Below are 20,504 nucleotides of genomic sequence, written 5' to 3'. Positions count from 1 at the left end.
GAAAACATGATCCAGTGCGATAAATGCGTAAGGTGGATGTATGTTGAAGAAACATGCTTCAAAGACTATGGCGAAGCAGAAGAATCAGAAGAGCCTTACACGTGTCAGATATGCACTAAATTCGAAAAACTCGTGTCAGCCATCGACAACAACCTGGCACACGCGAAAAAATCGGAAGCAGCCATCAAAGGCCTAGAAGAAAAAATCGAACAGTTAACGAACATAAACATGCAACAAGTGGAGATGATAAACCAGCTCACGCACCGAGTACAAGAACTAGAAAAAGAAAGTGCACATTTACGCGAGTCAGTAAAAACAGCGGAAGAAATAGTACACATCACGCTAGAGACGAGCATAGAAGCACAGGCAAGCGAAACGCAGAAGCAAGAAAACGCGGTTGAAAATGGCGAACGAAGAACCACCTACGCGCACAAGGCAAATCTGGGTCGGGATGCCGGAAAGGGAAGCAAACTCCAGAACGAAGTGGGTCGCAAACCATCGCCTAACGACCTCCGCCAGCCAGAAGACACAAAGAGGGACAGTCACCAAGCAGAGCAAATCCAGGGACACCCTTCCCAAAACGGGGTCACCATTCGAAACACGGCGAAAGAGAGCTCTTTCAAGGACCAGCCGCAGGGAACCGATGGGACAACCCCCCACGCGTTTAAGAAGATAACAGTCATCGGCGATTCAAACCTAAACCGCGTAAAAAGACCGCTCTTAAGGAAGATAGCGAATGACAGGCGGGTAACCACCCCGACAACACAAGCAGGTCCGAGAAACATATCTAAAACGTCACTTGGGGAAGACGACGATATCCCTATAACATCCGAAATACAGTCCAAAATGATCCCTGTCACGTAACAATGGCACACCCGGATATGCCTCTGGGACGTATCTGGCAAGTCCCATGGGGCTTTCTTTGGGATTAGCATGGTACACAAATGGGATGTGCCCGAAGGCCGCTCCTCCTCTCCTACCCCCTCCATTTTTCTGCGTTGCTTGGCCCCGTCACAAAAAAATGCGCACTCAATACTAAATGCGCTTGCACAACGACGATTGAAAATTTGAAGCAGGGACTTCAGAAAAGAACTAGTTTATTCTTACTATTGAGACTCGCAAGTGTAATTCTACATCCATCATTTGCATGCGGAATTGAAGCACTTGGCATAACAGTAAATCACAATATCACAGCATCAAGAGCAATCCACAGTAATAAACTGTATATCACGGATCAGCTTTGTTGTGGCCTTCCTGTTGTTGTACTTTTGTCTTGTCTTGTTGGACAAGTACTTTCTCAGTCAAGTCTCAACTTACCTTACTCAACTCAGCCTTACAATAACAGATTGCACTGCTGGAAGGGAGATGCTCCAAAATGTTTATCAAACATGCAGCACAGTAAAAAGAGAAAGCTTAAAACATAACCTAATTACCTAAAAATTAATCGCTGGGCATATCACCTTATGAAAGAACTGGCTAGAGAGTGTTCCTTTCTCTATGTCACATGAACTTTGTGATATCCGTGTTGAATAAAAATGAAAAATTACCATAAAAATATCATGACACGAAAGACTGCAACACACTGCAAGGTACCCACAAAACAATCTGTAAAAGCAAACAGAAAATACGACCTTTCATAATACCCTGGCATTCAAACACTAAGACAAACTCCAATGAAAAAGACTCTGACTTCGCCTGAGCATGTTGATGAGATGCGGCGACCAGGTATCGTTCTTCTCGCAACAGTGTGTGAGTGTGAATAATTGATGGTACTTAGGCGATGGCAGGTTCCAATAAGACAATGAGATAATCTCAAATGTATCAAAGTTCCAAGCACTGTGCACTTATCTGCATGTACAACACATGAAAGGTAAAAAAAAAAGGTGAAAGGTGAAAAAATACTGACTTGTAAAACGTAAAAAGTGTAGGTAGCCACATATTGAAGCACACATGATGCTTCAGGTACGAAAATTGCAGTCAGTTTTGGAAGTGCTTCCTCCGGGTGGGAAGGCCGCGATTCAGTCAAGTTCGCACCGTCAATGTCACGAACCTCATCCACATCACTGCTCCCGTGGTCCCCAAGTCTTTGATCTACCAACACGGGACGTGGCTCATGATCACTAAGAGTGTTCACCAACATCGAAAGCGGTTCGCTTGACTGGCCCACAAACATCGAACGCGTTTCACTGCAGGCGTCACCATCGTTGCGACAGTCGTATGATGTTCCTTCAGTTTATCACGCAAAAGCTTCCTGCTACAGCTTGGCTCACATGACGATGAAGTGTTGGCCTTGATGTTCGTTTTATATGCGTCTCATGATGAACACACTTTGATCGAGGAGTAGCTCACGATGTTCCTAAACCGAAGTTAAACGAAGAAAAACGCGTTTGAGCATTACAACGCTTTGCATGCTTTCAAACTAACAGCAAGCTTCACTCTCGATTCCGAATAACACATCAAAAGTATACTTACAATTCATTGACATAACACCGTTGGCAGCAACATTGACAAGGCCTCGCTGGAGCACATGCGATCGCAAGAAGACCGTTGAAAATTGAACCGCGCAGTCAGCAGTCTCGCCCTCCTCCTCTCATTGCCGTGAATCAGTTCCCCCTCCACTCGTACAGAGGTCTCTGACATGCTCCCATGGGGACGTTTTTCGAACCTCGTTGCTGGACTTAGCAAGTATAAGTTCTGAAGGCATCCCCACGGATCCCTCAATCGAGCCAGCGACGTTGGGATCTGTTTGGGACGTCCCCAAAACGATACGTGTTGTCGGGGCATAACCGCGCTGCCCGGGGCCACAGTGGAAGACATATTCCAAGAACTGGAAAAGGACACTCACCGTGAACAAGAAAAGAGGCTCGTGACATTGATGGCAGGTCTAAACGACACGCTAAATGAGACAGAACCAAAAGAAATCTCAACAAGTCTGCTCAGTAAAGCGACAGACTGGCTCTTCAATCACCCGAACCACACAATGGGAATCTGTTCCATACCGTACACAAGAGAGAGAGGTCCAGAAACCCAAAACAGGATAAGGACGGTGAACAGGGACATCCAGGCAGCATGCCAACAAAATCCTCGCATGCACTTCCTAAACAGCTACCATAGGCTTAGAAGAACACCAGCATCAGGTATCGTGGATATCCACTTTTCACCCGAAGGCAGTGAAGTTGTCGCCCACCAAATTGCCGAAAAGGTCGACATTTTTTTAGAGGAACAAAGATATGCATTGAGAAGGAACCAAGAGCCCAGCAAACTCTACTCTGTCCCACCCAACGAGTATTTCCACGACTGGATGCCAGAGCCCCCTCGCCGGACAGCCAGATGGCAACGACCCCCATGGATGCCCAGCCCTCAAGAGGACCGTACAAAAGTCGGTACTGACACGACACAGGAAAAGAAACCGGCACCGCAGTAGCACAAAATACTTAAAAATCGCTACGCTAAACCTACAAGGAGGGAACAGAGTGAAGTGGATAGAATTGGAATGGAACGCCGAAAAAGAAGACATCCACATATACGCGGTGTCGGAGACGCACCTACGAAACCAAGAAAAGCCTTTGTTTGAACAGAAGTGGGGCTGGATCGGAACAAATAGGGAAAAATCAGAGAAGAAAGGAGGAGAGTTGGTTTCATGTACTGCAAAGAAAGCGTAGAGCTGATATCACAAAGAAAATGCAAGGAACACATGTGGGCAGAATTCAAAGTATTCCAGCAATACGTTGTGAATGTTGGGATAGTGTACATGGCAACAGCAGGGGAGAAGCCCGAGTGGAACCAAAACATAACCCAGTGCATCCTTGAAGACATAACAGAAATTTCACAAGCAAGACCGGACGCCCCACTGATGGTGGTGGGAGACTTCAACTGTCACATCACTGAATTAGACGGCAAGGAAAACAGGTCGGAACACCTACGGAAAATAGCCAAAAGACACGACTTAAACATCCTAAATTTACACAACAAGTGCACGGGACGCGTTACCTGGACTAGAGGAGCTCAACAGACGAGCATAGATTATGCGCTATGCTGCCAGCGATGGCTGCGAGCCCCCTTCACTATCCAAGAAGTCCACATAGACGAGGACCAGGAATCGAGTTGTGGGAGCGACCACAACAGGATCAAAATAACAACTACGATGAGCAACAGAACGGCCCAGCGGAACCACCACGGCCGCAAACGGGAACGAAGATGGAAGATAAGGAACGAAGAGGACATCCGCGGCTTCGCCGCAAATTTCGAAGAAAAAGTAAAGGAAGCAGAGAGTCCAAACTACGGGAACTTCATACATCAAATGGAAGCCGCAGCAACACAAACACTAGGGAAAACACGGGGAGGCCAACCCAGAAACGGTCAGAAGCCATGGTTCGATGAGGAGGTAGCGGACGCGATAGCCGACAGGAAAAGGCTATGCAAAATATGGCGACGAGCAGCAAAGAAAAATGCAGACAGCCAAGTGGAAAAACAAGCCTACGAAGACCAACAGAGTCGAACTAAGCAACTAATAGCCACAAAAGTACGACAATACCACGCCAATATAGAGGAGGATATAATGACAGCAGGGAGAAAAAATGGGAAGAAATTCTGGAAATACATAGAAAATATGACACACCAGGAGGAGCAGGCAATAACAAAGATCTAACTTTATAACCCTGAGAGACGAGAAATGATCAGATCAAGAAGCGAGATCGAAAAATTCATGACTAACTTCTATGAGCAGCAGCAGAAAGATCTCCTGAGAAGAACAAGCCTGAGCAACCAAGGAAATGACCAACAGCCATCCGGCCAACCCCAAACGGGACAGGTCGAGATACTCTACCCAATAACAGATGTGGAACTAACGAGACATATAAAGAAACTAGCAAACGGAAAGGCAACTGGCCCAGACGGGATACCAAATGAATTTCTGAAGGCCTTAGAACCACAATCGAGGGAAGTCCTGCGAGAAGTCTTTAACACCATCCTAGAAACGCAAGTAATTCCCGAAGAATGGAAGCGCAGCACAGTCAAGCTCCTATATAAAGGGCAAGGCAAGCCTAAAGAAGAACTAAACTCGTATCGCCCAATCACTCTACAAAGCAACATAGCCAAACTATTTTCAGCAATCATCAACGACAGAATAGCGAGAACATATGACGACGCACTAAACGAAAGCCAAAATGGGTTCAGGAAAGACAGACGAGGAAGCGACAATTTATTCATAATCACCCAACTCATCGAACTGACGCTAAAGACAGGAGAGGACATGTACCTAGCTTTCCTAGACTTGGAGAAGGCATATGACGCGGTTCCACACCGCACATTATGGGCGACACTACAAAAAATGGGCCTACCCACGGAGGTGCTCAAACTGGTGCGAAACATGTACACGGACTGCACCACCACATACCACCTAGAAGACTTCAAATCGAAGGAAATCAACCAACGGATCGGTCTGAAACAAGGATGCCCACTCTCACCCACCCTGTTCAACTTGTTCCTGAACGAGCTACTCGAAAAGTTAGAAGCCAGCAACAGAGGAATAGAGATAGCAACAGTGGACACAAGAGGCAACCAAGAGACAACAAGCATCCCTGTCATCGCTTTCGCGGATGACGTCCTGCTCCTTGCAAAATCGCCGAATGAACTCCAGGACCTGCTGAATATATGCACAGACGAAACGACATTGAAAGGGATGAAATTTAGTAGGGAAAAAACAAAGTGGATGAAGATTGGGAAGAGCAACACCAACAACACAAGCGAACTGACCTTCTCAATACAAAATTTCGAGATCACTAAAACTGACCAATACAAATACCTCGGCGTACTCCTCGAAAACAACACAGACTACCTGGAAAGCCACAAAAAGAATTTGATTACCGCTTCAAACAAAAAGAAAGGCCACACATGGCACTTGGCCCGGCACTCCTACAATACATACGTCGTAGGGAGAATTCTTTGGAAACCGTAGCAGTTCCACAGGCAACATACGCAAACGAGGCCCTATGCTACGACTCTGCAACTATGGCAGCATTGGAACGTCAACAGAGAGAAATAGGGAAGTGGATATTGGGCGGAAACCTGGCCACAGCGAATGCAGCAATAGATGGAGAGATCGGCTGGTCTACTTTCGAGTACCGAGAGGCAAGGTCCAAAACACGATATCTGGGAAGACTTATTCATCTGCCTCCAAACAGAATAGCAAAGAAAATATTCCACCATATTCGGTACAAAGGCGTGAAAACGGAATGGACAAAACGAATGGGACGTATCGACTCCAAATACAGTAAAGGAACAAGCCGACACAAAGCAAAAACCGCAACAGAATGGAACAAGACGATACACAAGGAAATGAGCCAAATCGAAAAGGACTACTGGAGACAACGAACAAGCAAAAAACAAAGCATGAAATTATACCATCAACACAAGGAAGAACCATCGCCCTCAGCCTACCACAACGGTGACCACCAAAGCGGTCTGATATTTCAAGCAAGGACTGGAGCCCTCCTGACACGTAAACGGCTGGCAGAGCTGTTCGGACCCCAGAACGACCAAAAATGCATCCTATGCGGTGAGGAACAAGAAGATCTAGAGCACGTCATGTTTCGATGCGCAGCCACAAGAAACACCCGCCCAGAGTGCGAAGAGGTCGCCACCGCACTTGGACTCAACACTCCCACAAACAGAACAGGCGAGAGCGACATCGGCAACATCATCGAAGGAACGAAGCGCCACCTCACAAACTGGGAGAAACAGACAAGAACCCTCCTGCGTCAAGCCCATCGACGACCACCATACCAAAACTGACCAGTGCCCTATTTTATTGTGTTTATTTTTTAGTGCCAGTGGATCCATTGAGGAGACCTGCCCCGATTTAAAGGGGAAAGGCACAACCTGAACCTGAACCTGCGGTGGTGGATGGAACGACCCAGTGGATGTAGCATCGCGAAAAGTACGTCTCCGACTACGTTCAGGTTGTGCCTTTCCCCTTTAAATCGGGGCAGGTCTCCTCAATGGGTCCACTGGCACTAAAAAATAAAACAACAATAAAATAGGGCACTGGTCAGTTTTGGTATGGTGGTCACCGATGGGCTTGACGCAGGAGGCTTCTTGTCTGTTTCTCCCAGTTGGTGAGGGTTACTCCCGTTCGAACCTCTGCCCCCAGATGGCACTCCGCCCACACGTCCTCCCATTGGCGCGCTCCGGGTGGACGGGGCCCGCGAGAGAAAGGGAAAGTCTCAGGCCAGGTCGTTCCTGCGCTATCTGACAGGTCGTGGAACAAGGCCTGTTCGAAATCCACACCCGATACGTGTGTCATCATCGTGTGTACATCACATACAGAGCACTACAGTTGAACCCGACTATATCGAACCCGGTTATATCAAATTATTGCCTATATCGAACATTCGAAACATCCCCTTGAAAATAGCATGTAAATGTATAGGCGTGCTGTACGTCTACATCGAACAGCCGGCACCGCTGTCATCGGCTATATCACACTACCGCTAAAATCCTATGACGCGCCCTTAGTAACTTCCGCACATTTTTCGCGAATGAAAAGGACAAAGCGCGGCTTGGAGATTAGGCATGAAGTCATCCACACGAAAAGGAGTTGGAAATGAGGGCAGGCTGCCAACGGGAGAAGTTAGTGACCCCACGGAGCTTTGTTTCGCACGCTCCTAAGTGAGAAATCACGGGGTCATGCATGCTACCTTCCCCGCGCACGCGACCTGCAATTATGGTGGGCTAGAAAGACTGGTGTGCTTACCGCCATATTCAATACATGGAATGCGCGATGCCCCTGTTTTGAAGCCAAGCTCCTGAGCTCCGGCGCTATGCGCTCGCTGCGAACCAGGCGGGTTCTCGTTGAACTAGTCCAACATGTGCCGTGTGTGACGGTGTATGTGTGCTTGACTATTTTTATAGTGAATATATTTGGACCAGCACTACGTTGGTTTGCCGCACTGACTGTTTACTAGCATCCGCAGTTCTTTGTAACTAAACCACGTGACATTTGCTACCGTCACGTCTGCCTAGCCGACGATCCCTGCAAGCGAAAGATATCGGAATGTTGCGAAGCACGTGACCGCATGTATTATCTTCGTTGGATGATGACAGACGGGTCGAAAAACAAAATAAAGAGCGGCTACTGCGTCCGAGAGCTCGCGTCCTTGATGGTTTCTTTCTCTTCACTCTTTCTTTTCAGCCTAGATTATCGAGTTGCTGTGTACAGGAAGCTGGGAACACTTTGTCACGGAACATAGGCCGATGGTAGATTGTTCAACTAAATTGTCATTTAGCTAAACTATGGCGCTTTCTAGACAGTGTACCTCGCCGCACATCTTAATTGTTATGTAATTCTTTTGCTCCCTATGTAACTATAAAGGAACATGGTATCGGCCATAAAAAACGAAATTGTAGCACCGCAGTAGTATTCTCTCTGCACGCACGGCTTTACTGTTGACCAGTGGAACGACCGAGTCATATATATATAGCGCGAAAGATATATTCCTTATTTCCTTGCTCCTTCTTCCTTGCTCCTTATTTTGTTGCATATATATATATATATAGAGAGAGAGAGAGAGAGAGAAAGAAGAAAAAATGCCACACTTGTATTATTAACCGAAAATGCTTGAATGGAATTGATGTTATACAAAGGGTTCCTTGAACATCATTTAAAACTCATTTTATCCACTGATTGAGCGGCCTAAGAGCGCTGCCAGCGTGACATTATACAATAACAACTAATACACTGATGATGATTAATGGGGAAATTCGCCACCTGGGTCTGTGGCCCACAACCGACAGCCTTAATGCCGTCATTATAGATTATAAAGATTCAAGTTGAAAAGCGTAATATACATGTACCCTATGACTTGCGAAGTGCCCGCTTGGTGTGCCCCCCCCCCCCCCCCGCCATATTACTCGTGTCATACTACCCTCACTCGTTCTGAGACCTTTGTCCTACATTTTGCAATTGATCCGTTCACCGTATGTGCATCTGTTTGCATTCTCGTCGCTTGTAGGCGTCCTGGTGTGGCCCCGACTCTGTCGCGACTCATATCCCCACCTTTTTCTGTTACCTCATCACCGCCATCATCAGGTTATATTAAAAAGGGTGTAACATAGTTACAAATGAAACCTATTGACATTGACCACGGTTAAGGATATAATGTCATGATTGTTCAGTATATGGTCCCATGTTGAAGTGTAAATTAGGAAACCCCAACCGGAGTTTGAGACTTCATAAATGAAAATGCACTACTTGATACTGCCTTTTGCTATGAGGTACACTAGAAGTCAAGAGTCCTCTGCTTCAATACGTGATCTGTTCCTGGTGCCTAACACCCTTCACTGGAAATGGGACTGCCAAGTACTTGGTTGACATTCAGATCACAAGATGGTTCTTGAGATGCACCATATAAAATTTAAGCATGACAGACCTAAAATCCAGATATTCCACGATATTCCTTGGGCAGATCCTTGTACAAATTTTAATTGGGTCTGTAGCATCTCGAGAAATGTTAATATGGCCTGAAATTTTTTCAAGGCCACTGTACACATTTCCACAAGAAAGTTCGTGTCCAAGAAGCCTTACAGGGGAAGGGGGGTAATATGTTTATTAAGAAAAAAAAAGAAGTAAAGGCTAGCCAGGCAAAGAGCCGGCTTGCTATTCCAAAAAAAATGTGAATAACGAAAAAGAGAAGGAAGGAAAGATAAAGGAAAAAACAGGGAAAACGAAAAAGACAAGGTTTACACTTAAAGACCATGGCTGACACGCGAAGCTTAGCATCTTAAACGTCGCATAAACAAAATTCGACGGCGATGGAAACTAACCCTGGTTTCAGGTTTGACGAAGGCACTGAAGGAGGAAATGAGGAAATTAAGTGAGACTAAAAAGAAATATTATAGCTACGTCTTTGTTGCGTACTCCCAGCAAATTTGGCATATGACTACTCAAAGTATCGAGCAAAAGAGGAACAAAATGACGCACAGCAGAGAACAGATTATATAGAAGATGTGGGAAACTCCTAGTTGATCTATCACCGTTGTCGCACAACTTAAAGTCCTGAATTATTATTAGTATGACATTACTTTAAAGCAGCACTTGTATCTCTATTTCTTATTATGCCACTGTGGGAGGTAAATGAAGAAGTCTTCAGCGGGTAGATTGGCAAAGGAAAAAAGTGGATATGCTAGTCCAAAAAGTCTCGGGACTGATTACTTCAGGACGCGATATTGTGGTCTTCTGGGCAAGACAATATTCCGAATGATTTCCTTAGAAGGTACGCCGAGTAAGCTGCGCAATTCGTCAAAATTAGTTTCCAGATATCGCTGAACGAAGGGACTGTCCCGAACGAATGGAAATGCGCTCGTATAAAACCGATACGTAAGGCAGGAGTCCCGACTTTGGTTTCGAATTTTCTCTTCTTTCCAGCTTTTGTGAATTACTAAAGCACATATTTTGCAAACAATTAACATCATGATCAAGTAACAGCATTCCTTGCAGCATATCTTTCGTGGGGGCTACTCCGCTGTCATGACCCTGTTTGATTTCATCAACGACTTTGGATTTGCTTTATATAATAACCTACAAATTGAAATATTGGTTTTGCATCTCTCCAGGGCATTTGACCGTGTACGTACCCTATAGAAAGCTGACACATAATACCAAGATCATGGATTGGCTTCGGGACTGATTCCCTGTCTGATCGAACCCCATACACCTGGGGTATACGACAGGAGTCAGTCTTGAGACTTTTGCTGTTTCTTGTCTATATGCACGATATGTTAAGTAACATTAATTGTAAAGCATGCTTATTCGCTGATGACTGCGTAACATATCGCGCGATATATTCCGAAAAACATAGGGATGTCTGAACGTGCGTCCTCAATATGCCGATCGTTCTCTCTGTCTTTTTCTTTCTTTTTTTTTTCTGTGTGCTTTGCTTATGGCTCACCTTGTTCGCCTTATATTACGCACCTTTGCAAAGCAGTTTAGAACACATCAACGAGTGGTGTTACAAATTGCAAATCAATTTGAACACCGACAAAACTGTGTCTATGCTGTTATATGTAGAACAAAGGCTTTGCCAACATCATAGTATACTTGCAAGGGAGCTTAGTACAAATATCTTGGGGTCGCCGTCCCGTCCGATTTTAGATGGAATTTTCACGTGCACTTAATAGGCATCACAGTCAAGAGAAAGCCTCTTCTATCTCAGAAGAACACTTCATTATGCTACTGCTTAGGTCAGACTACCGGTATATAGAACACTCGTGTTACCGATCGTCACGTTCGCGAAGGTAACTTGTCACCCCTTTGCTGCGTCTCTTTTGCGGGTTTCTTTCGAATTGTCGCCACTATACGAGTGTATTATGTGTATATATTATATAATTAATGTACGTTCCCTACTCCTTCCAAAGTTCCTTCTGGGACCAGTATTCTGAAATAAATGTATAAATCGTTATATTTTCGTGTCGTCCCCTTTGTCTTCTGGATTCCTTCCCTCTACTGACTGCTCATATGCAGACTGTACAATTCTATCGCTTCCGTTGGTTAGCTGCAGTTAACGTATATCTCACGCTTATAGCCCACCACCGACTTAAACATGAGAGAAACTGATGTTCTGAGGCTGGAACACATAGAAGGGACAGATACAAACAAGCCTCAAATAGTTGACTTAAACATGTCTATCACAGTCCCCCGTCACCGGACCTCGCAACCTGGAAGGTAAAGGTCGCTCAGATGAAAGGAACGATGAGCACATATCACGAATATCACTACCCAAAGGCAGAACCGGCTGCTCGAACACGTCTTTATCGTTATCAAAGTACACATGTCCCAGACACGAGGGCTGACAGGGACGCGCCGACGAATGTCAGCACTGATATCTGGGTGTGCCATTCGTTTGCTTCTGCAGGTGGCACTCAAGGGGCATTTTGCATGCAGAGCAAAGAAAAGGCACGCTCATGGGTTAACATCAGGTGTGTAATCACGTGACGAGTAGCACTGAAATGAGCCGCGAGAGGCGATTAGATCGCATAGCGCCGAGATACGCTTGGCGCCATCTCTCGGCAGGAACATCGGCGGGTACATATGGCAACCGCCGAACGGCTCACCAGTCCTTCTAGCCCACCATACTGCAATGGAATCGTCCATGCCGGCCGTGCGCAGCGCGTGGCCGAGACGTGCGCAGTGGCGACTGGCGTCGGAGCATTCCTTTGGTAGTCGACACCATTTGAAAGTTGGCACGAATCAGGCAGCTATGGACGCTAAGAAAAGGAAGAACCTGGACTTCGCGACCAAGCTCGACATCATCCGACGTGTTGAGAATGGAGAAAAGATGTCTTCGGTAGCAGAAGCATTCGGCATCCCACAGAGCACGCTGAGTACGCTTCTTCGGAACAAGGCGGACATCAGAATGAAAGCAGCAGGACCAGCAGGACAATCTCGCACGGGAGCATGCCGCTTGAGGACGCCGGCGTTTGAAAGGATCGAGAAGGCGCTGTATGCATGGTTCCTTGATATCCGGGCCAGGAACCTTCCCGTAGATGGACCAACGCTGATTGAAAAAGCCAAGTGCTTCGCAGTGGCCTTTCACGACGAGAACTTCAATGGCGGTACGGGGTGGTTACAAAGATTCAAGGATCGCTACGGGATAGTCGGAAGGACCATTTCAGGCGAAAGCGAAGCTGTGAACGCCCAGGAGACGGAGAAATAGCTGTCGGACCAGTGGCCGGAAATTGCCGCAAAGTTCTCACCTGCGGAGATTTTTAACGCGGACGAGACTGGTCTGTTTTGGCAAATGCTTCCCAATAAGACTCTCGACATTCGTGGAAGCACATGTCATAGAGGGAAACTCAGCAAGGTTCGTGTGACTATCCTTTTAGCAGCGAACATGGACGGGTCTTGCAAACTCCGCCCGTTCGTGATTGGAAAAAGCAAGGCTCCACGATGCTTCAAAAACTGCAGAAGCCTTCCCGTCCAATACGGGTTCAACACTAAAGCATGGATGACGCGGCAACTGTTTTCGGAGTGGCTACAAGCATGGGACAGCGAGTTGGGCAGGTCTAATCGTCGCGTTTGCCTCCTCCTGGACAATTGCTCGGCGCACCACACGACATGCAAGCTGCAGAACATTGAAGTGAGGTTTCTCCCGCCCAATACGACGTCAAGGCTTCAGTCCCTTGATCAGGATACTGCAGATGTTGGGACGCGGAAGACAGGGACTGAAGGAAGCACACAAACACAAGCGTCTTGTGTGACGCTTGTGTTTGACACATGTCTCTGTGTGACACATGACGCTTGTGTTTGTGTGCTTCCTTCAGTCCCTGTCTTCCGCGTCCCAACATCTGCAGTATGCTGTCTCACCAACTAGCCCAACTTTCTGCGCTTGTTCAGTTCCTTGATCAGGGTATCATAAAGGCATTCAAGGTAGGCTACCGGAGGCGTCTGCTTCAGCGCCTCCTGATTAATCTTCGAATGGGTGTGGACCTCAAGATCGACCTGCTGGGTGCCATACAAATGATGACCGGTGCCTGGAATGACGTCAAGCGTGAAACAGTAGCTAACTGCTTTCGCAAGGCGGGCTTCGTAGCAGTTGCAGACGAGGCGTGTGCGGATGCCTTGGACGATGACGACTTCGAGTACGCTCTTGACGACGAGCTTCGAAAGGTCGCAGAGTTCCCAGAAGCCGTTCCCACTGATCTGACGGCACATGATTTTGTAAGCTCCGACGACAATGTGCACGTTGTGGCAGAGATGACGGATGCGGACATAGCGCACGTTGCTGGTGACGACGGCGATTCAAGCGGCGATGAAGGCTCACTGGGAGGTGTTAACAGCGACGATGTCATGCCCACAGCCACCGAGATCGCTTCGGCTTTCGCTACCATTCGTCGCTGCTGCGGGGCAATAGAAGGAGCTGGACTTTCTCATTTAGGAAGCCTCGAGAAGATCGAAAATAGTGTAATGGACTTCATGGCTCGCAACAAGAGACAAGCCCAACTCACGGAGTTCTTTCGTCCCAAATAAATGTTGTTAACTGTCTTGTTGCCCGCTTTGTTTGTGCAGTTTCTGTTCTCGTTCATGCAGATCGGTAAGCTCCTGTTTCATACTATCCCAATTAAATGGTAATTAATATGGCACACGCGAATGTCTGTTAAAATACGAACGCTTTATATATCCATATATCGAATTATTTGCCGATCCCCTTCGAGTTCGATATATGCGGGTTCGACTGTACTAGCACATCTTATATTATAATTGGGGGTTCACGTCGCGAGACAACTGAGACTATCCCATCTGGCTGATTAATGCTGAACTAATGCCACAGCCCCTAACAGACATCGTAATGTAGTGACATGACAAGATCTTCGTAGAATGAAAACCCATGATAATAGTGCGCAACCACGCTGAGCTACCTTCGGGTGTACGAGGGTGGTTCCATAAGTTTCCGGCCCGACCAACTTTTAATAGTCGTAGAGACGAAACAAGTGTATCACTTTTCAACATAGTCACCCTTAACTTTGATGCACTTTCGACACCTTTCAACCAGCATTCTTATACCCTTGAAAAAATAGTCCGAAGTTTTGTCCGCAAAATGCTGGAAAACTGCCTCTTGCACCTCACTATCGTTTTGAAATCTCTGTCCTCTGAGACCCCTCTTCAAGTTTGAGAACAGGAAGTAGTCACTCGGTGCCAAGTCTGGACTGTAGGGTGGGTGGTGGATTTCTTCAAAGCCGTACTCCTTCAGTGCAGCCTTGGCAACAGAAGCCGTGTGGACAGGGGCATTGTCCTGGAGCAACCGGACACCTCGACTCAACCTGCCGCACCTCTTTTCCTTGATGGCGTCTCGCAGTCGGTGCAGGAGTGAAGCATAATAAGTCGCATTCACTGTGGTGTTCCTCTCTTTGAAGTCGATGAGGAGGATCCCGTGACAATCCCAAAATATTGGTGCCATGATCATCTTTGTGGATTGTGTGACCTTGGCTTTTCTTGGGGGTGCTCCTGGTTTGCGCCATTCCATCGACTCCTTTTTCGAAAGGGGATCATAGTAGAGCACCATAGTCTCATCCCGTGTGACAATTGACTTCAATATTTCTTCTTCGCTCTCTTGACAGAGCTCCAAAAACTCTTTAGCACAGACAACGCGCTGTTGCTTTTGAACTGACGAGAGAAGTCGTGGCCATCTCGCACTGACCTTTTTCATGTGAAGGCCATCGCCGATGATGCGAAAAACGGTTGTTTTGGAAAGCCCCAGCCTTTATGAGATTTCCTTCACCTTCAGACGCCTGTCGCTCAGCACTTCCTCCTCGACAAGAGACAAATTTTCTTGTGTCACCACTTCCACAGGACGACCATCGCGTGGATCATCTTCAATGGACTCTCGCCCCAGTCGGAACTGCTTAGCCCAGTCTTTTACCGTTGTGTACGACGGAGAGGCTTCCCTGTACACGTTGTCCAGTCGCACTTTAATTTCGCTAGGCGAAAGTCCCTCTTTTGTCAAGAGTTTTATCACAGCGCGGTACTCAATTTTTTCCATTTTAACTGAAGAGTGCACCCTGGCTGTTTGAAATGCCGCTCTCCAACCGACAAAAGCATGGAGAGGGTTGAGGGTGGTGCTCCGGCCCTCCAACAGATGGTGCCACGCGTCCTTAATCGCATTTCCAAATTCGCGCCCATTTTCTACCTCGGGCCGGAAACTTATGGAACCACCCTCGTACTTCGGCGAAGACATCCTCGACTTCTTTTCCAAATTTTTTCTTCTGTATTTATTTCAAGTTTTAAATTTTTTTACAATCCTTCAAAAATGTGCTGCATTGTATAAATATATTGTGTATGTAAATAAGTACATAAAAATAGCCACCATAAAAATGCCATGTCAACATGATACACAAATGGTATTTACAGAAGGGACAAATAGTGGCACAGATATATTATAGGTGAATGTACAGAATACTGTCTTTGTCAACCACAAATATGCTACAATTACCTTCCAGTAGAAGTGCCTGTGCCTTTAAGAGTTTCACACAATGTGTGGTAGCAATGCGTCTAATAGATTTTAGTTTTATGAAATACCATGCTTTCTGAAAATAACAGGGTTTTTATATACATTATTTAATTAAAAAATAATGAGCAGCTCAGATACTGTTTTTGGCAGATGGGTTATACAGCAGGGCAGACATTGTGTGCAAGGGAGTACGTAAGTACCAGATGAATAATTACGTAAAATAAATACTTCAAGCGCATGTTACATTATGGAATCAAAGGCAGTCCATTTTTTAAAAAATTCTGAAATGATCACAGCATGTGAAGTGTTAGCACAAGAGTCATAAATAAAGTTCTTGTAGCCTATTGCACCACAATATTTTGTACTTTTTCCAGAGCTGCTGTTTCAAACTACGGAGCTTGTCACAGAGTCCTGAAAGTAACTTTTTTTAACAATGTGCAAAATCAGCTACGAAATGGAATTAACTGCACAAGCAGTGAGTCTAGACACTGTAAAATATGGGCAGTTACATTTTGTACATCGTCAACAACCCTAAGAAGCATTTTTAAGTCATACCAGAATCGACATTAATTGTTAACCGAAATAAACATTCAGAGACAAAAAATTATACAACCTTTCTGAAGCAAGTTTTGATGGCAGCACAAATAACGGCAGAATGCAAGACTTATGCCCATCACACTAACTCGGCCAAGCCAGGGTCTTTATCAAGATTGGTTAACTCGTGTCGTTCTTTGGACTTGACTCAAAGATTTCTCTGAACTGAGGGATGAGCCGCTACCTTCAGCACGTCCACATATCCACGGGTGGTGAAGAGCTCGTCTAGCAGAGATGCGGCGGCCAGGATCGTGCTGCAGGAGGCGTCGAATTAAGCCCTTCGCCTCGTTAGACACCATGCACCATACCTGCAATTGGCAAAGAACAGAGTGAAATAAGACGTGCATGGAAGCCATATTACACATTACTACAAAATTAATACATATTGTTCTATATGCAAACGGATGAAGTGAAACCAAGGCTGCAAATCAGAAAAACAAGGTTTGTCACAGAGCTGAAACTCAAGAATAATAAGAATCTAAGAACTTGTGTGTGTTGCCTTCTGTATCCATGTCTCTCGGTCTTCTTCATGAATCCATCACCCTGTCATAAAGAAATCTATGAAAAAAAAAAAGGGGGTGATTTGGCTATACACTCTGCATCCCCTATGCACAGTTAGTACCTAATTTTAGAATAAAGAAGAAACTACACCTTAGGATTGAGCCAACAAAAAATCATAGTTATTGGTGTGCTGCACTCGGGGAAGGAACAACATACGAGGGGTGTTCAAGTCAAACCGGGACTTTCTGTCTCCTGAGTGTACAAATGGCTCGCGCTACTTCTTTTTTGTCATTTTCACACGCGCCAGGCCTCCGCATTCACAACGTGGCTGTCTAAAGTTTGTGCAAAACAGAAGACACGTGCTGGACAAGATGGCCGACAACGAGGTGAGCGCGCACATCGAACAGTGAATTGTCATGAAGTTTCTCGTGAATGAAGACGTAAAGACATCTGCAATTCACAGAAGACTTCAGGTTCAGCATGGCCATGATACACTTAGCCGCAGCAACGCGTTTGAGTGGTGCAAACGGTTCCGAGACGGCCGTACATCAGTGCAGGACGATCCCGGCCGGGGCGGCTCAGAGCCCAGTGTCAGAGTTCCTGAGAACATCCTGGCCACCAAGGCTGGCGTTGTTCATGTTGATTTTCTGCCCAGTGGTACCACCACCAATAGTGCATATTACTGCCAGGTTCTCAGTGATGTATGTGCATAAGGCGCTGAAGCAAAAGCGGCCGAGCCTCATCACCAAAGCAGTCCTCCTCCTACAGGACAATGCACGCCCGCATACCGCGCATCTCCCGACACGCACCTTACAGGAACTTGGCTGGGAGTTGCTGCCACATCCCCCTTACAGTCCAGACCTCGCCCCCAGCGATTCCCATCTCTTCGGGCCACTGAAGGCGTTCCTTGGGGGCCGCCACTTCAGCTGCAACGACGATGTCAAGAATGCGGTCCGATCATGGCTGCTACGCGCTGGTAAGGATTTTTACGCTGCTGGCATCCAAGCCCTCGTGAAACGCTGGGACAAGTACATTAGTGCCCCCCCCCCCCCCCAGCTGGAGATTACATTGAAAAATAAAACTAATTTCTCGCCTGTAAGTTCATTTTACTTTTGCGAAAAATCAAAAGTCCCGGTTTGACTTGAACACCCCTCGTATATACACATCTTTGTCCCTCTGTGTACATGTTTTAATAGTTTCCAGCACACTGTACTAATCTTTGCTCAGACTTGCTTTCCAAAGTCCAAACTATGGAGCACTGTACTTTTTGATGGCACACTGACAACGCTTTTTTAAGGCTGCAGTATGTATAAATAAAAAATAAATTAAAAAGTCATAAAATGTGGAAACGGAAACCACCAATAAAAGCTTTTTCTAACGACTATTTCTCTTTTAATGAACAAACGGCCCTCATTTTTGGAATATGCCTCGTATAATGGTTGTTTGAACCACGACCTACTCTATACTAAAGACCTGGACATCCGCAAAGCTCCCAGCACCGGGGTAGTAGTTTGGGCAATCGCTGCTTCGCTATGGGATTTGGCACTAGCTAGCACTATTCCTGACGTGATTAGCCGAAACCTTGGTTAGGTATGGTGGGCTGTGTTGACGACGACAAAGAGGTACGGAGAGGGTAGCATGTGCTTCGCAATAGCCTGTGTAGCCCTGTGTAGCAGACAAACGACAGTGGCAATGATGATAGTAGTTCACATGTAATTTCCTCTCCCCAATAATGCTATGTGGCACTTGCAGCGGCCACTAGCGTAACTAACCCATGACCATAGGCGATTGCCATTTGTTCAGGTCTCTAGTATAGAGTAGGTCGTGGTTTGAACATTGAACATGAGTACCAGGAGTTGAAAAAAAGCCCTATGTAGCCCTATGACAGCTTTCCAGGTCAAATAAATGGCTCATACACCAGGCTTACATACCTTTGCTTCCATGGAAAGCTCCCCTTTTAGAATGCACCTGACAATAGAAGCATCGTGTCTGCCATCGAAGGGGAATGTCTCTGACAGTAATATGAATGTTGTGACACCTACTGCCCACATGTCCACAGCACACGTGTATGGCCTGCGTTCCACTATTTCTGGTGCCATATACTGAATAACACCGCACACAGTGTGCATGAATTCATTTGCGTCATGACGTCGCACATGTCCAAACGCGAAGTCGGTAATTATTATTTTGGCATCTGGGCCCGGATGTGTATACAGCAGTGTGTCTGGTCGAAGAGCTCGATGTGTGATTCCGACTTTATGCAAGTAAGCCACACCTGAAAGCACCATCTTCAGTGCGGCACGGGCTTCATCCTCATTGAATGGTCGGCGTAACACATCCATTCTATCCAACAAGCTCCCGCCTGTGGCTAATTCCATGACAATGAACACTTTCTGATTAGCGTCCAATATTTCGACAATGCGGACAATGTTCGGGTGGTTCACACGTCGCAACACTGACAGCTCTGTATCAAACGCTGTCCGCCCACTGGAGGTATCCAGCGTCTTCATGGCATAGGGCTGTTTTGAAGCGCGATGCTCAACGCGAACAACGCGGCCGAACTTCCCCTTGCCTATCTGTGCCTTGATTATGTACTTCGCTGTGACACGTTGGTCCATTATAGCAGACGATGCCCAATTCGTCTGCTCCCATCGGCGTCCACGCTGGCCATGACGGCGGCGATTCTTCGCACGTTTTTCCAGAGGTGCTTTTAAGTCCGAAATCTTCCAGACGGTTTCAATGGGGTCTAGTGCTTCTGGGGCGTGCACTGTTTTGCTATTACGACAGCCCATAATGTGTACAACTTGGACATACCGTGTACAATTCTGCCATGGAGATCAATGTGCATATAAACCAAGAAAAAGTACGTAAGAGAACAGACAATAACACGCTCCCTTGCACGAGGATAATTTTGGTGACATAAGGGTGGCAGTGGCACACGGCCAATCGCAGTTGGTACATCAACACAACACACAGGTTCCCGCCAAATGCAATGACTCTGTTACGCACCCATACCGGCAGTTTCAGGCTCGGGAAACTTTTATCGGTTATAAGCGAGTAGCATTTCTATCTTCACAAACAAAGTCGATGCCTTGTGTGTGAACTGAACGCCAGAACCAGCAAGCACCATGCCAGCAACTATGGATGGCGCTTGGCGCTGCAGTGGCACGGCACTCATGCCCCTCTTGCGGTGGAAAGCGCAAGCATAATTTTTCTCTTTCTTTTTTTTCCCCATAATTTTTTTAAATTCTTTTATTCTAGACACCATTCTAGTTTTCGCCTGTGATATCATTCTGATATCTGCCCTGTTTCAAAAGGGATTAGGGGATTAGGCGAACCTGAAGCTGCGGGATCTCATATTCCTCCCTAGTTCTCACAGTTCTCATTCCTGTTATAAGGCTGAACCTG

General features: G+C 46.3%; 2 protein-coding genes and 1 long non-coding RNA gene across 3 annotated transcripts; 1 reads left to right on the top strand and 2 right to left on the bottom strand.

Moving 5' to 3' along the window:
* Positions 1 to 1,080: 1,080 nt before the first annotated feature.
* Positions 1,081 to 8,128, bottom strand: LOC135377842 (uncharacterized). Its single transcript, XR_010418207.1, has 3 exons — positions 7,754 to 8,128; positions 2,473 to 2,827; positions 1,081 to 2,356 (listed from the first exon to the last, which is right to left on the bottom strand). It is a non-coding gene; the product is annotated as an uncharacterized LOC135377842 (long non-coding RNA).
* Positions 8,129 to 13,348: 5,220 nt separating this feature from the next.
* On the top strand, positions 13,349 to 14,023 carry LOC135382752 (tigger transposable element-derived protein 4-like). Its single transcript, XM_064612607.1, has one exon. It carries the CDS (start codon positions 13,349 to 13,351, stop codon positions 14,021 to 14,023), a length of 675 nt encoding a protein of 224 aa, XP_064468677.1.
* Positions 14,024 to 15,735: 1,712 nt separating this feature from the next.
* LOC135377841 (serine/threonine-protein kinase H1-like) lies at positions 15,736 to 20,276 on the bottom strand. Its single transcript, XM_064610549.1, has 2 exons — positions 19,028 to 20,276; positions 15,736 to 16,903 (listed from the first exon to the last, which is right to left on the bottom strand). The coding sequence occupies exons 1-2, from the start codon at positions 19,886 to 19,888 to the stop codon at positions 16,706 to 16,708; spliced, it is 1,059 nt and encodes a 352-aa protein (XP_064466619.1). The 5' UTR covers positions 19,889 to 20,276; the 3' UTR covers positions 15,736 to 16,705.
* Between the last annotated feature and the right edge of the window lie 228 nt (positions 20,277 to 20,504).

The sequence above is a fragment of the Ornithodoros turicata genome, chromosome 1, assembly GCF_037126465.1.
Source record: "Ornithodoros turicata isolate Travis chromosome 1, ASM3712646v1, whole genome shotgun sequence".
Lineage (NCBI taxonomy): Eukaryota > Metazoa > Arthropoda > Arachnida > Ixodida > Argasidae > Ornithodoros > Ornithodoros turicata.
Note: the sequence above shows the minus strand (reverse complement) of the source record. Positions and strands in the feature narration are given on the sequence as shown.

Coding starts and splice junctions, on each gene's coding strand:
- LOC135382752 (XM_064612607.1), top strand. CDS start 13,349: ATGCTGTCTCACCAACTAGCCCAACTTTCTGCGCTTGTTCAGTTCCTT.
- LOC135377841 (XM_064610549.1), bottom strand. CDS start 19,888: ATGGGCTGTCGTAATAGCAAAACAGTGCACGCCCCAGAAGCACTAGAC. Junction 16,904..19,027: donor AGCTTTCCATGGAAGCAAAG/GTATGTAAGCCT, acceptor TGCCAATTGCAG/GTATGGTGCATGGTGTCTAA.